At 37.3% G+C, this 13,101-nt stretch overlaps 2 protein-coding genes across 2 annotated transcripts; one reads left to right on the plus strand and one right to left on the minus strand.

The window, feature by feature from the left end:
- The first annotated feature begins 1,300 nt into the window (after window positions 1–1,300).
- LOC306755426 (uncharacterized protein) lies at window positions 1,301–7,822 on the plus strand. Its single transcript, XM_079239805.1, has 8 exons — window positions 1,301–1,670; window positions 2,718–2,756; window positions 2,839–3,150; window positions 3,685–3,993; window positions 4,244–4,558; window positions 4,696–4,845; window positions 4,946–5,018; window positions 6,437–7,822. Exons 1-7 carry the CDS (start codon window positions 1,625–1,627, stop codon window positions 4,987–4,989), a joined length of 1,215 nt encoding a protein of 404 aa, XP_079095931.1. The 5' UTR covers window positions 1,301–1,624; the 3' UTR covers window positions 4,990–5,018; window positions 6,437–7,822.
- Window positions 7,823–7,991: 169 nt separating this feature from the next.
- LOC306755168 (uncharacterized protein) lies at window positions 7,992–12,398 on the minus strand. Its single transcript, XM_079239458.1, has 7 exons — window positions 12,259–12,398; window positions 11,966–12,064; window positions 11,345–11,376; window positions 10,544–10,569; window positions 10,362–10,415; window positions 10,197–10,259; window positions 7,992–9,015 (listed from the first exon to the last, which is right to left on the minus strand). Exons 1-7 carry the CDS (start codon window positions 12,338–12,340, stop codon window positions 8,808–8,810), a joined length of 564 nt encoding a protein of 187 aa, XP_079095584.1. The 5' UTR covers window positions 12,341–12,398; the 3' UTR covers window positions 7,992–8,807.
- Between the last annotated feature and the right edge of the window lie 703 nt (window positions 12,399–13,101).

Genomic DNA, 13,101 nt, shown 5'->3' on the forward strand with positions numbered 1-13,101 from the left:
GAAATCTAAATAAAAAAGAGGTGGAAAATGTATTTTGATGGCGCTACACAGTTGAGAATTGATAGGACAGGACTAATGGAACTGTGGCAATAAAAAGTCTACAAATTGAGTTCACAGATAAAGTTATCTATTAACTACATAAACAATATGAAAAGAACAGTCCAGCAATTGCAAAAAGCAAATAAAATGGTTAAATGTTGTTTGTAATGACTTTGTTATATAACCAATGATCACCAGGACCTCGGGGTGTTCTAATAACCCTATTTACATCTAAAGAGATGTAATTTTCTATTCTTAGAATTTATTAGAAAAAGCTAGACTGGGCTATGATTTTAAAAGTTATAGAGACTACGTGGACTCTTGAACTAATATCTGTGCCTCATTCCAGCATGGCAAGCCTCCAGAAACAGGCTGCGGCTTGTGGTGACCTCTGTCTGCTGCAGGGAGAAGGACTCAGCACCGGAACACGAGGAGGAAATCTCTGACGTGAGTACGTCAGACCGACGACGCTGAAGTTAGCTTCCGACTCGTCGTTTCCGATTCGTAATATGTGTGGAGGGCAATTCCACTCATTTTTATTAGAACCTACACTAGGGGTCACCAACTCCTGTCCTCGAGGGCTGCCATCCAGCAAGTTTTAGTGCTTCCCTGGAAAAATATTCTGGATTCAAAAGAAAAAGTTCCCCAACCTATTGTCATCTTCTGCACCTGCCTTTTAATGAGTTATTGATTTGGGTCATGTGTCTTGTCCCAGGGAAACACTAAAACCTGCAGGCAGCCCCAAAAGATCGGAGTTGGTGGTCCCTGAACTAGACCAAAATGATCCAGTTCCTGATCAAAAACTAAAATACTTAAAAATACTCTTCATATCTTGATATATCTATCTATCTATCTATCTATCTATCTATCTATCTATCTATATATATATATATATATATATATATATATATATATATATATATATATATATATATATATATATATATATATATATATATATATATAGATTCTTAGTATCATAGTTATTGTTTAGGACCTTAAGTCTAGATAACACAAACATCATACAATTGGCCTAAATAGACAAAAAAAAAAAATAAAATAAAAAAAAAATCACTAATAAGAAACTGTCCTTTAATCCATCTGCACGCTGTAAAATATTTTAGTGTAGACCTGAAGAATCTGAGTATTGTAGTTTTTGAGGAGCTGGTCTAATGTTATCCAGATTCAGTGGAATCATCCGTTACACATATAACGACCCGGAAGCTCCTAATCGGAAGCTAACTTCAGCGTTATGCCTACAGTATGTAGAGCAACCCGGCTTGTCGTGGGGAAGCATGCTGAGTGACAGCTACCATAACTCAGCAGATACCGCCTCACTTGATCCCGACGCAGGAATTATTCCACGGTCACAGCATCTACCCGAGCTGTCCGAAGAAAAGCCTACCTGACGTACAACCGCGCCCTGATAGTTACTGTTGGTCAACCATTAGCTCCTCCCCTCCGCCGTGTCTTTTGTTGGTCTAGTTAGCCAAGTCTTTGCAGCACAAAAGCTAGCTCATGTTTGTCATTGGCTGTCAAAACCATCACCGAGACAATTAGCTCTCTTTCCCCGTCCATCTGATGGATGGCTGACGGAACGATGCTGATTTTCCTCCTCGTCCTTCTGACAGGTAAGTTAGGTTAATATCGCTGCTGGGTGAGCATGTTGGGTCACTTTTGTCTACGTGATTACGCAACATGATAACCAGAATGAGTTTGAACTGCTGAAATCGGTTTCTATGTTTACGTCACATGAATAAAACATTTTATGTGTTACATTGAAAACTTTTTTTTTTCTTTTTAGTATCAGACACTGATTTACCTGATTAATAAGCCATTTGATTAGAATGTGATATGTGTCACTGCATATTTGTTATCAAGTTTGTGGTTTTCTTCTAGCCTGTAGTTTATTAAATGCTTAAATTGCAGGGTATATGTAGTTCAGCTTCATTGCGGTTGTTGTGTGGTCTCTGTGTGACCCCCGAATAAGAACTTCAGACTGCATCCATACAAGCTATGCAGAGGCTCTTTTCAACTCTTTGACATATCTTGATTGTATCAACATTGAATGAACACAAAAAAACTGCCTTTCAAATAAGTTTTAAACCACATTTGGAGTTTGTTCGAGAAGTGATACGGTTGCATGTGAGTGTGGTCATAATGCTGTAAACAGTTTTCAGTTCCTTGCATCATTTTTTATCATTTTACTCGAACTGAGGATGTCCAATAGAGAGCTACTGTAGTGCTGAGTAGAGACTTGCTTCTGTTAGTAGAAAGCTGTGGAGGATCTCACAAAGACATCAGCCCATGGCGAAACCTTATTAACAAATTTCACAGCAGTTAATTAGATGTTTCTGGATATGCATGAGTAAAAGAAACTTTCTGTTCAAAAGCTGTGTGGGGACATTGTCATCATCACTTGGGTTGTTACAGTAAACAGTGATGATATGGGTCATATTTGGACCAACTCTTTTAACTGGGTTACTCTGTCAGATCTGAGATACTGAACAGGTTTTACGCACTTATTTCCACAGCTCTTCCTGATGAGTTTTCATTTAAACTGAACACTCATAATGATTTTTATTGATTGCATAAATGATAATAATAGAATTATTAAATATGAATCTGTATTTTCCTGATCACAGTTTCTTTATTTTTCTTTCTGACCTTCTTCACAGGCCTGTTAGGTGATCTGTGGGATGGAGTAGTTGCTCTTGGTAAGTCTGGGATTGACTTAAACCTTCATTTACATCCTTCCCTGCAGCTCTTGTTTCTAAGTGGATTTTCTCTAAACCACAGGTGGAGAGGTCAGACTCGTGAATGGGGATAACAAGTGTTCTGGTAGAGTTGAAGTACTCCGCCATGAAGAGTGGGGTACCGTTTGTGACCGTGGTTGGGACTTCCGTGAAGCTGATGTGGTGTGCTTGGAGCTGGGCTGTGGCTTAGCAGAATCTGCCTCTCATGGTGCGGAGTTCGGCCCAGGCAGGGGAAAGATTGCGTTGCATCACGTCCAGTGTTCAGGACACGAGTCCAGTTTGACACGCTGCGCTGTTGTCCTGCACAGTAACTCCCACTGCACCCATGAGAATGACGCAGGCGTGAAATGCTCAGGTGAGGCTTGACTCTGTAGAAGCAATGTCAGATAATGTCAATGATAGTTTATTGATCCATTTAACTTTTTGTGTCAGTAACCAGTTCTATAAATGCATATTTCTGAGTGTAAATAAGACATAGCAGCAATAAACCAGTAATAAAAATGTATTACTGGTTTATTAAAAACTTCTGAAAATGTCAGTATTCTTCACATAAAAGGTTCTGGCCAAAATATTTTTTATTATTTCACAGACCTGTAAACATCAGCTCTTATCTCTACATATGGTCTGGATATTGTGTATATCTATCTATCTATCTATCTATCTATCTATCTATCTATCTATCTATCTATCTATCTATCTATCTATCTATCTATCTATCTATCTATCTATCTATCTATCTGTCTGTCTGTCTGTCTGTCTGTCTGTCTGTCTGTATGTATGTGTGTGTGTGTGTGTATGTGTGTTATTGTAGTAAAAGTCAACAAGACCATGTAAGAATATGGTTGAGCAGATTGACCTCGCATTGCAATTAACCCGTGTCCTCTCACAGGTACTCTGTTAATGCCAAGCCTCTCCTTGCTGTCACCTCACACTGTGTTCTCTCCCGGGGAGTCCGTTCGCTTTCGCTGTAGTATTCTGCTGCATCATCACCTCAGCGACTTCCACCTGTACAAGCATGGTGTTTCCACACCTCTGGTCACACAAAGGGCCGACCAGGCCCAGATTGGAGTTGACCTCACCCTGTCTGATATAGAGACTTTTCACCAAGGCAGCTACAGCTGCCAGTATAGCATAAAGGGTGGCTTCCCCTCTCGGCTGCTCACCTCTCCACCCAGCAATTCCATTAACATCACTGTGGGTGAGTTATAACTGCTTTCTCCTAAGCATATTCATCCCATACACTGCCACTATTTTTCTCTAGTAATATTTTGGTTGATGAGCAGTTGGTTTAAGTGTGTTTATTGCTTAGTCCTACTCCCACCAGTTATCAATAAGCAAAAATCTGGTGTCAGCACATGCTGTTAAATGCGGTTTTAAGGTGGTATTGCCTTGTTTTATTTAATTTTTTTGTTCCCAACTTTTCATATCTTATCTTTTTTGTTTGACAGTGGAACTGTTGACTCCCCAACACTGGTATAACACTTCCTCCGAGGCGCCGGCCGGCTCTGTCATCAAAGGGCAGAGTTTTAACATCACCTGCTCCACGCCGCAGCAGTACTCTGGTGGTTCTTTCCAACTGCGTCTAATCCGCTTTAATGGCACAGTGCGCCAGTCACTGCCTGCCCTCACCCAGTCTGTTACTTTCACCTTTCCCAATGCTCAAAGTTCCAACGAGGGATACTATTCCTGCCTGTATCGGGTCCAGCTGGGCGGGCGTACCTTTGTGTCCAGAGAAAGCCAGCCGCTGCCAATAGCCATAAGAGGTGTGGTTGTATTGACTACAGAGATTATAGAAGTGTTAATATGAGAGTTTTGTTAATTATTTAGAGATGATTCAAACATTCAAAAGTTTTAGCATACTACCTTTTTTCTGATTTACCTTTTGTCCTCTCGTTCTCAGATCCCGACCCAGTTCTGAGTCCGATAGTGATCAGCTGGCTCGTGTCTGGGGTGACATTTGTTGTAGCTGTCATCACTATAATTATTGTGGCCAAGGTACTGTGTAACAAGGAGAAGAAGCCCTCAGAACTGGAGCGAGAGACAAGAACCTGTGAGTTCAATCATTCATTACAGGCCTTAAATCCTTGAGAGTGTTTTCAGGAACCTCCTGTGTGTATCCTGAGTAACCCATGCTTTTCTTGTTTGTACAGGCGTGGACAACACATATGTTGCCTTATCAATTAACAAGCTATGACTGGGGAGCATGCAACAGATACTGGAAGGGTAAGGATTATAATTCTTGCCTATAATGTTGATGTGTTATAATACTCTTCAGTTAACTTCCCTTTGCATCACAGTGACTACATTTTAACACGAGTCAGGTGAAGCAATCACATATGGACATTTCTAAGTACATAATGTGACATATGGCCACAGAATGAATCCCAACACTAGGTGTGCATACATAGAATGACCTGTGAATAAATACACAGGCTACACAGTCTGCACCATGCACTTATTTGTGCAGTAAGAAGTATGCTAAATAGATGGAGTCACTTCGTAAACTGCATATCAGGAGACACACATGGGATGCCTCAACGTGACATAGTTGCACAAGCAGCATATAACTCCACCTCCATAAAATAGTTCATAGAAACCCGACATAGTTGTTTGAGTCACAAACAACAAGCATAGTGTGAAATGCATGAAAAGGTTTTTCTGCTGCATGGTGTTATCTAATCAGCAACAGATCGTGGTTGTTTTAAAGTGACACCTCCTTGCACTAGCAAGCCTCCTCCCTTTTGGTTTTAGAGATAAGTACTTGCACTGACGCTGGGAAAAGGTGATCTTCACTTTGACTTGAGAGCACTTTTTTTTAGTCAGTCCTATGACCCAGTAGCTCCAAAGCAAAATGACTTATGAAAACCACTGGGACCCAAACCTGTCAAATGTTTTATGTTTATAGCAGCAGGAGGTATGGGTGGCTAAAATGCGACACAATACACATTTGCAATCATGCCACAGCAATAATGGGTCAATTTATGCTCCAGAGCATATTCTAAGTAATTAGATGCATCCACAAAATGCATTGAGTACGTTCACATCTGTAACCGATTTTAACTTATTAAAATGGATCAATTATAATGGATATTGACCATATTGTTCATGCAACGCTTGTCAAGACACCCAAAGTGCTTTTCAGAAAAGCATGTTAATGCAAGAGGTGTGAAAATGCCCCAAGATGCATGTGTTATTACAATCAACTTGAGTTAGCAGAGTTGTACACACAGGTGATCTCAGTTTCTCTCAACCTGGGATTAATAAAAGCCGCCACGTGACACTTGACAGTGATGATGATGATGTCTGTGCATATTTTTTTGTAAGTGATTTAGCTTTGACCCGCTTTAGTTGCGGTAGAAAAGGTGAAACTCCCATGTACCATCATGGCTGATGTGAGGTTTTATCCCTCTAAAGTCTCACACAGAGCAAGCAAGAACATTAAAAGACAACTATATACCAACATTTCTGAAAACTGAAATGACTGTAAATGACTTAATTTTAGATCAGCTGAACTTGTAAATTGCAATAGTATTTCAGGATAATGCATTTAACTTTCGTCTATATTTTATTGTGTGTGTCCATAGTCTTCACTTTGCAATAGGAGTAAGTGAGACTATTTTGTGTTTTTTTTTCTTTTAAAGCTGAATCACTTGTGCAGACAGTCGAGCGCCCAAACTGTGTCCTTTTGGCATCCAGACAAGAGGAGACATTAACCAAACTACTGGGTTGGCCGTTCACCTCCTGTTAGCAGCTGCTGGAAACTTTAACATTCTCTGGATGAGACACAGACCTAACTCAGCACTACAATGGACCTTCCTGAGACAGCACTGTAATACTCCGACGTACCAGACGTCAGGCTAGTGCGACTGCTGGAAAATGTTAAACTTGACTTGCTGTGTAGTATTTTTTTTTTTTTTTATTATGGGAAGCTGTAAGCTCACAGCAGACTGAAAAACAGTTGAATATCATTCTGCTGCTATGTTAGTAGTTTTTAAAGCTATACTTGGTATTCACCCAGACCTGGCTACTGCCATCATCTACAATGCACAGAGTTGAAAACTGGTACCAAAAGCTGGGGAAACTGTGACATGACAGCAGCCTGTACTATGAAGCAAGGTTAATGGCTTATTGAGGTAAATTCAGGTTTGACTGAACTTTTATTTTCAAGAAATTTATTCTTTGTGATACTTAGACGAGACACTGCTCACTCCTGACGTAATTGTACCAACGTGGCTACTTCTGCTGGAAACCTAACCTTTACTGCTGCAGGTTAGGTCCAAAGATAATAAATCACTGCTTATTCCAGCAGTTCAAAACCCCCTCCTTACCAATCAGCTTCTTATCAAATTAAAAGATAAAGACATTTGTCCAATGATTGTGTATTTCCAACCCTGCCATAAGTCAGACTGACTCTTTGATATTCACTCATCTTCATCATGAGATTACATCATAAATTAATGTATATGTAGAGTAAGAGAGAAACAGTTTAGTTTGAAGTTTTTCTTGCAGACTCTAGATTTGAATTTAATTTGAATTCTTTTTTTCCAGCATCAATTGCTGAGCTATAACATGTCCTGCTGTCCTCTCCTGCAGCACTTGTGTGTGCAGCTTATCAAACTACAGCAGATGAAGTCTGTGTGCTCATAACCAGACTTTTAAGATATGGGTTGACTAACAGCATTGTCCTACTGCTTCATGAAATCTCCATTGTCAGGGTTAGTGGATCCACATCACTACTGAACTTGCTTCATGCTACAGGTCTGTGGAAACCCAGTTGAAAAACACTGTTTTGTATTTCTTAATAGGCAACAATAATAAAAGGCTACACTAGGTAATTCTACCCTTGCCCACAGAACAATGATCCTTAAAGGATTAGTGGATGTTTTTGTATTTCAAGTTAACACTATGCATCTTTCATTGTCAAAAGGTATGTTCATCAACGCACTTATGTCTGTAGTTGCTTTAGTTGACTAAAATGCTTTAACCAAGTTTAGCGAAGAGGTTAGACAATCTAAAGCTCCTACAGAAGGTACTTAACATTAGATCAAACTACATAACTTTTTAACATGTACAGTACATTTAATTTATTTTTGTACCCTTGTTTCACTGTTAAGAATATTTTTGTTCCTAAATAAACGACTTGAAAGTTGAAATCTTTACTTAAAGAAGCTTTTTATTTCAATTATGAAACCGGAATAAAAATCTAAAAAATTCAGAAATATATACGAATTATGCCAATAAAGGTTCCATCTTTCAATTGTTAAAAGACAAAACAAACATAAAATAAAAACAATACAACTTGTGTTATTTCTGAGTTGGTGCTGGAATAAAACAACCTAGTTGTTAAAAACCTGAAGCACATTGATATTTTTTATGAAAACAGAAGCATGGCGGCTGTAAATTACAAGAATTTATACACTGACTGCATGTTTTTACATTAGGTCATACGTTTGGCTGTTTACAGCATCAAATCTGTTTAATACATCTCAAGTGTAGAAAAAAAAAAATCAGACAAAAAGGATTCAAACCCTGATAAAACTTTGATTTGTATGTCTTTTTTTAAAAATAATAATAATAAAAAAAAGATATTTATATAATTAAGATGTTGAAGTTTACAGTAGATATGTTCTTTTACCACCAGTTTGAGGCATTAACACAGGTAAATTAGCAGATGTGGAACTGCAGTATATTGATGGTTTTGTGCACTAGTCCAACAGATAACGTTGCCACTGGATGGACTGAAAACTGCTCTTTACATTAAAAAAAAAAAGTTTAGTGTGTTATGAAGTGGCATTTTTGAATCTGGGATTGGTGCTGTAGTGACGCAAGTGGGGGGGAAGGGAAAAAAAAAAAAAAAAAAAGACCTTTATCTTTTAAGCCGAGCATAAGCAAGCAAACCTCAGTTACAAACACATATTGCATAAATGACTGTTTCAGCAACATATCAAATAACAAATACATTTCTCTGTATAAAATGAAGAATAAAAAAACTCTCAGAACTGAAAAACAAAATCATTCAATTACTTTGAGAGATTCGTTTGTCTCCATATTGGAGAAAACAAAGTAGAGGAAGACCGCCACACCTATGAAGAACCCGATCTGAACCCACAGGGGGATGAGGCGAGCTGACTTTTGTTCCTTTGGATCTTGACCAGATTTCATGGGTGTTGCTTTCATATAGGAGTTTCTGTAAGTGGACGGCGTGTCATACATGTAGGGCCTGAAAAGAAATCGCAGGAGTTGTTTAACAATATTTTTGGGGGCATTTAAGTACTTCAATATTTAATAATGAGTCATAGTTCAAAGTGTCAGATTAATCTAGTTAAGAGAAAAGTCCAACATTTGCTTCTTCAAAAAAATAGGAGTTGTATTTAATGAAAATACTTGACTTCAAACTGTTTCCTGTTTAAAGACAATGACTGAGTTTTATATCTATCAAGTTCTACTAATTCTTAATAAGATAATAAAAGAATACAAATACAAAAAGTTCTACTAGGTAAAATGTACATTTTAAGATACATTTAGTGATTTAAGTGACATTGTCCAAATTTTTGCTAGTAGAATTTCACGAGAGGGGCAGTAATGTTGGTTTCCCATGAGCTTCGACCACTGCTATAATTACTGTGCTTTCTCCTGAATTCTACTCATTTCTTTGTTTGGCTTTTTGTGAAGTTAGTCATAAACAACAAAATATACAGTTTCCTCTTATTCTTCCGTTGTCTCCAGAACACACAAGACATAACAGGGACTCGTATCCCATCTAGTGGGACAAAATGATGTCACAAAACAGATTGGCTTGGAAGTCTCCCCGTTGAAATAACACTTTCTAGCTTTAATACTGAGTGCTACTGAATTTTTTTTTTTTTGCACCAACATTTACCATGTGCAATCATGTAGCCGTTATTGTCCTGCAGCATCCAGAGGATCAGAAACTGCACTGTACTTTTTTTTTTCTTTTACTTGTCCCAAGGCAGCAGTATTTCTCTTTATGGCAACACATCACAAGTCAGTAACTGGATATCAACAGCTGTTCTTATCGTGCCCCATGGGGAATTCAACAAAAAAACCCAAGAAAACATTAGCAGAAATTGATGGAGAAAACTCAGGAAAGAGAAAGGGTACAAGGCAGATGTTGAAGCTGTTGTTTAAATGAAAATTATGAGTTGTAGACCCTCAGCCTTAGTCTTTGAAAATTCAATGTAATCTGAGATACTATGGTGGATATCTTTAGCTGTATTAACATTATACTGTAGTTTCTATGTAAATAAAATGCAATAAGTAAAAGTCACATTTACATTGTAAGTTGTCTGCTGAAGGAAAATCTGTGTGTAACCAGTTTTACAAGTCTGAACTCTAACAGTTTAATTTAATACCTGACTTTCCTCAAAAACACCTACTTACTCATCAACAAAATCCTTCCCTTTCTTTTCAGGGTTGGACTTGGAGTAGCCTGAGTAGGAAGTCCTAGAGAAAGACATGAGAAGAACACGTGAAGTTTTGTGCATACTATTCAATAACTCATAGAAAAAAACAAAACAAAAAACAGTTCATATGATGAAATCTTACTTGTGTTCATATTCCCTCTCAGCCCAATCTGGTCTTGACCTCATGTAAGGCACACTAGATGAACAAAACAAACAGTAGTTACTTGTTCTACATTGTAAAAACCTCCCTAATTGGGCAATTTAATATTGCTGATGGTAACAGAGGGAAAGGCAGTTTGAGCCATGAAGGTTTAGTAAACATACCTGTCTCCAGTACCATCACTTCTGACCTAAGAAGTTGGATTGGAGATAAAGAGAAAAAAAAAAAAAAAAAAAAAAAAAAAAATATATATATATATATATATATATTTAAAATACTGATAATGTGAAAATTTAAAATTGACAACATGAGTCTGCAGCTTTAAGTGTTTCCACAATTAAGTTGTATTTATGATTAAAGTTCTTGAAAAGTATGCTCCCCTCGTTCAGTCCCATCATTTTTGATCAGGTAAATACAACAAAAGGCAAGGAAACTATACAGAAATTAGCCACTTAGTCTACAGCCTGTATACCTCTGGTATAACCACCACCAGTAGTGTCTAGTGGACAGTATGCAAATAACAACAATGCAAAAGATGCATACATTTATTTCTACAGTCAGTTTCAATTTTGCTCAAACAGAAAGGAAATTTTATTGTTGTCCTTCAAAAACTTCCACTCTAACGTGTCTTCAAGTAGAAACACCATAAATACTAATTTAAGAGACTTTGCACTATACATGAGCCAAAACACAGTGCTGCCACATTTTAGATATGTCTTTTATTATGAACTAAAACTGTACTGTCAGAGGGTGACCGTTACTAAATACTATTTCATTTTACCTCCTCTAACAGAAGATGCTGCAGTAGCTTAAATAAAACTCATCTTCAGGAAATTAAAACTATGAAAAACTCTGTCAGCTCTGTCTGGATTCAAATTCAAGAAACAAAAAAATGTCACAGTTTTGTGTCTATGACACAAAACAGTCACAGACACAAACCATAGACTGTGGCAAAAGATACTTACTGGTGTCCTGTACACATAGGTGACTTCTTCCTCTGAAAGAAAACACACCCATTACACTGAAAAATAAGTTTACATTTCTCTAACCCGACAAGTGGCTAAAGACATTGCTGGCAAACACTATATCTGACTCTTTTATTGAACAACAACTACTTGCTCTCATAAATTGCACAAATGAAACTAATGACAGTACATTATTTAAATCCACTAAACTCAATTACCATTCAGTTTGAAGTTACTCACCTTATCCAAATGTTTTATTTATAAATTTATTAGTAATCCTAAAATGACCAAATACTGATATATATAAAGCTAGTTATGAACTTAAGCAGCACCCAAAAATGCGCCAAAATCCTCTAAACATGTTTTTATTTACTCATTTTGAGGTGTTTATTGAGAAGTTGTACTTCAATTCACAGGTGATCAGTCAGGCCTTAAAACAACGTACTAACACCAGTAGGTAATGTTGAAAAATAAAATTAATAACCAAACACAAATGCAGACATGTTTACAGTAATTAAGTTCTGCTGTTCTTGTAGGTTTTTTTTTTTAAAGTAAGTTTGTTTTATCCAGATTTGTTTTAGCAATACGTGAAAAACATCAGTACACTGAATAATAAGTTACCTTCCTCTCTGTAGTAAGTTTTATCAGGTGATGGATGAGCTTTTTTCCCTTTGGCCATGGCTTCTTTCAGCTTTTTCTCATACAGACTTCTGGTAGAGTCTAGGTTGATAAACATCACAGACATGAGTATAACACGATAGGCAGACAGCAAACTATTAACTAAAAAACAAACAAACAAACCAAAACTAATAAAATGTATTAACTTCAAAGACAGGCTGGAGGCCTGAGATAGCTGGCACGAAGGTTGACTCGCATTTCGTCTCAAAGTAAAGCGCTGAGTAGGGGTCACTCACCGACAATAGGTCCATGCTTTATCCCATATTCATCCAACAAGTCGCTGATTTCCTGCGCAGTTTTGTTACTGAGCGAAGACATAATTACCTCACTGAACTCGTCTGCTTGTTTGACGTGTTTCTGTTTCTGTTAAGCTTTCGTTTTAGTTGTCAAGAAAAAAAAATAGATTTGACTCCTCCCACCGATCTCTGACAAGTCTTCGTTTTCTATCGCAGGTGGTGTTGATGTTGATTTGTGGAGTCAAATGCTAATACAGTGAACAGGAGAGATCTAACCCCACCCTTATTAACCGGACCGAGTATTAAAACAAGCGAATGTCCACTTGAATCACATCATTTCCGATTGACTCTTCTTCGTGTACTTTATATTTTGAAGCAATACAGCAGCACCTCCATCAGGCATGTATGAGCATTTCCTATCTCTGACGCTCTGCTCATTTTCATTGAGACAAAAAGCTGCAAATTTAAAAAAAAAAAAAAAAAAAATTAGCCTAAAAAGGATTAAATCCACTCTGCCGTTATTTACAGTTAAAGGATTTATAACAACGCTCCCTTTGCAAGCATTATTTGTTTGATTACATCCATCAGTTTGAATTGTGTGCTCATTGGATTAGTTACACATAACCAATTATTAGTATTTTACTGTTTTATCTAATTAAAATAAACATTTGCCAAGTTTAATCTGCAACTACTCCAAATAGCTTATTGGTTTTCATGTTTTATATTTAAAACTTATAAAAGCAGACATTATTATCAGATCTTTGGAAAAACTAAAAGAATTAAACAAAAGAATAAAACAAGTGTGATATTTTCCTCTCAGATGTGTTGACCTAAAGACAGAGG

Source organism: Telmatherina bonti (genome assembly GCF_933228915.1).
Source record: "Telmatherina bonti genome assembly, chromosome: 4".
Classification (NCBI taxonomy): Eukaryota; Metazoa; Chordata; class Actinopteri; order Atheriniformes; family Telmatherinidae; genus Telmatherina; species Telmatherina bonti.

Bases quoted from the DNA above. Each gene is read 5' to 3' on its own strand.
- LOC306755426 (XM_079239805.1), top strand. From the start codon at position 1,625: ATGGCTGACGGAACGATGCTGATTTTCCTCCTCGTCCTTCTGACAG. The intron at 3,994-4,243 runs GTGAGTTATAAC...TTTGTTTGACAG, and splicing joins TTCCATTAACATCACTGTGG to TGGAACTGTTGACTCCCCAA. The intron at 4,559-4,695 runs GTGTGGTTGTAT...TCTCGTTCTCAG, and splicing joins GCTGCCAATAGCCATAAGAG to ATCCCGACCCAGTTCTGAGT.
- LOC306755168 (XM_079239458.1), bottom strand. From the start codon at position 12,340: ATGTCTTCGCTCAGTAACAAAACTGCGCAGGAAATCAGCGACTTGTTG. The intron at 10,570-11,344 runs GTAAGTATCTTT...CCAACTTCTTAG, and splicing joins CCTATGTGTACAGGACACCA to GTCAGAAGTGATGGTACTGG. The intron at 10,260-10,361 runs GTAAGATTTCAT...GTCTTTCTCTAG, and splicing joins GAGAGGGAATATGAACACAA to GACTTCCTACTCAGGCTACT.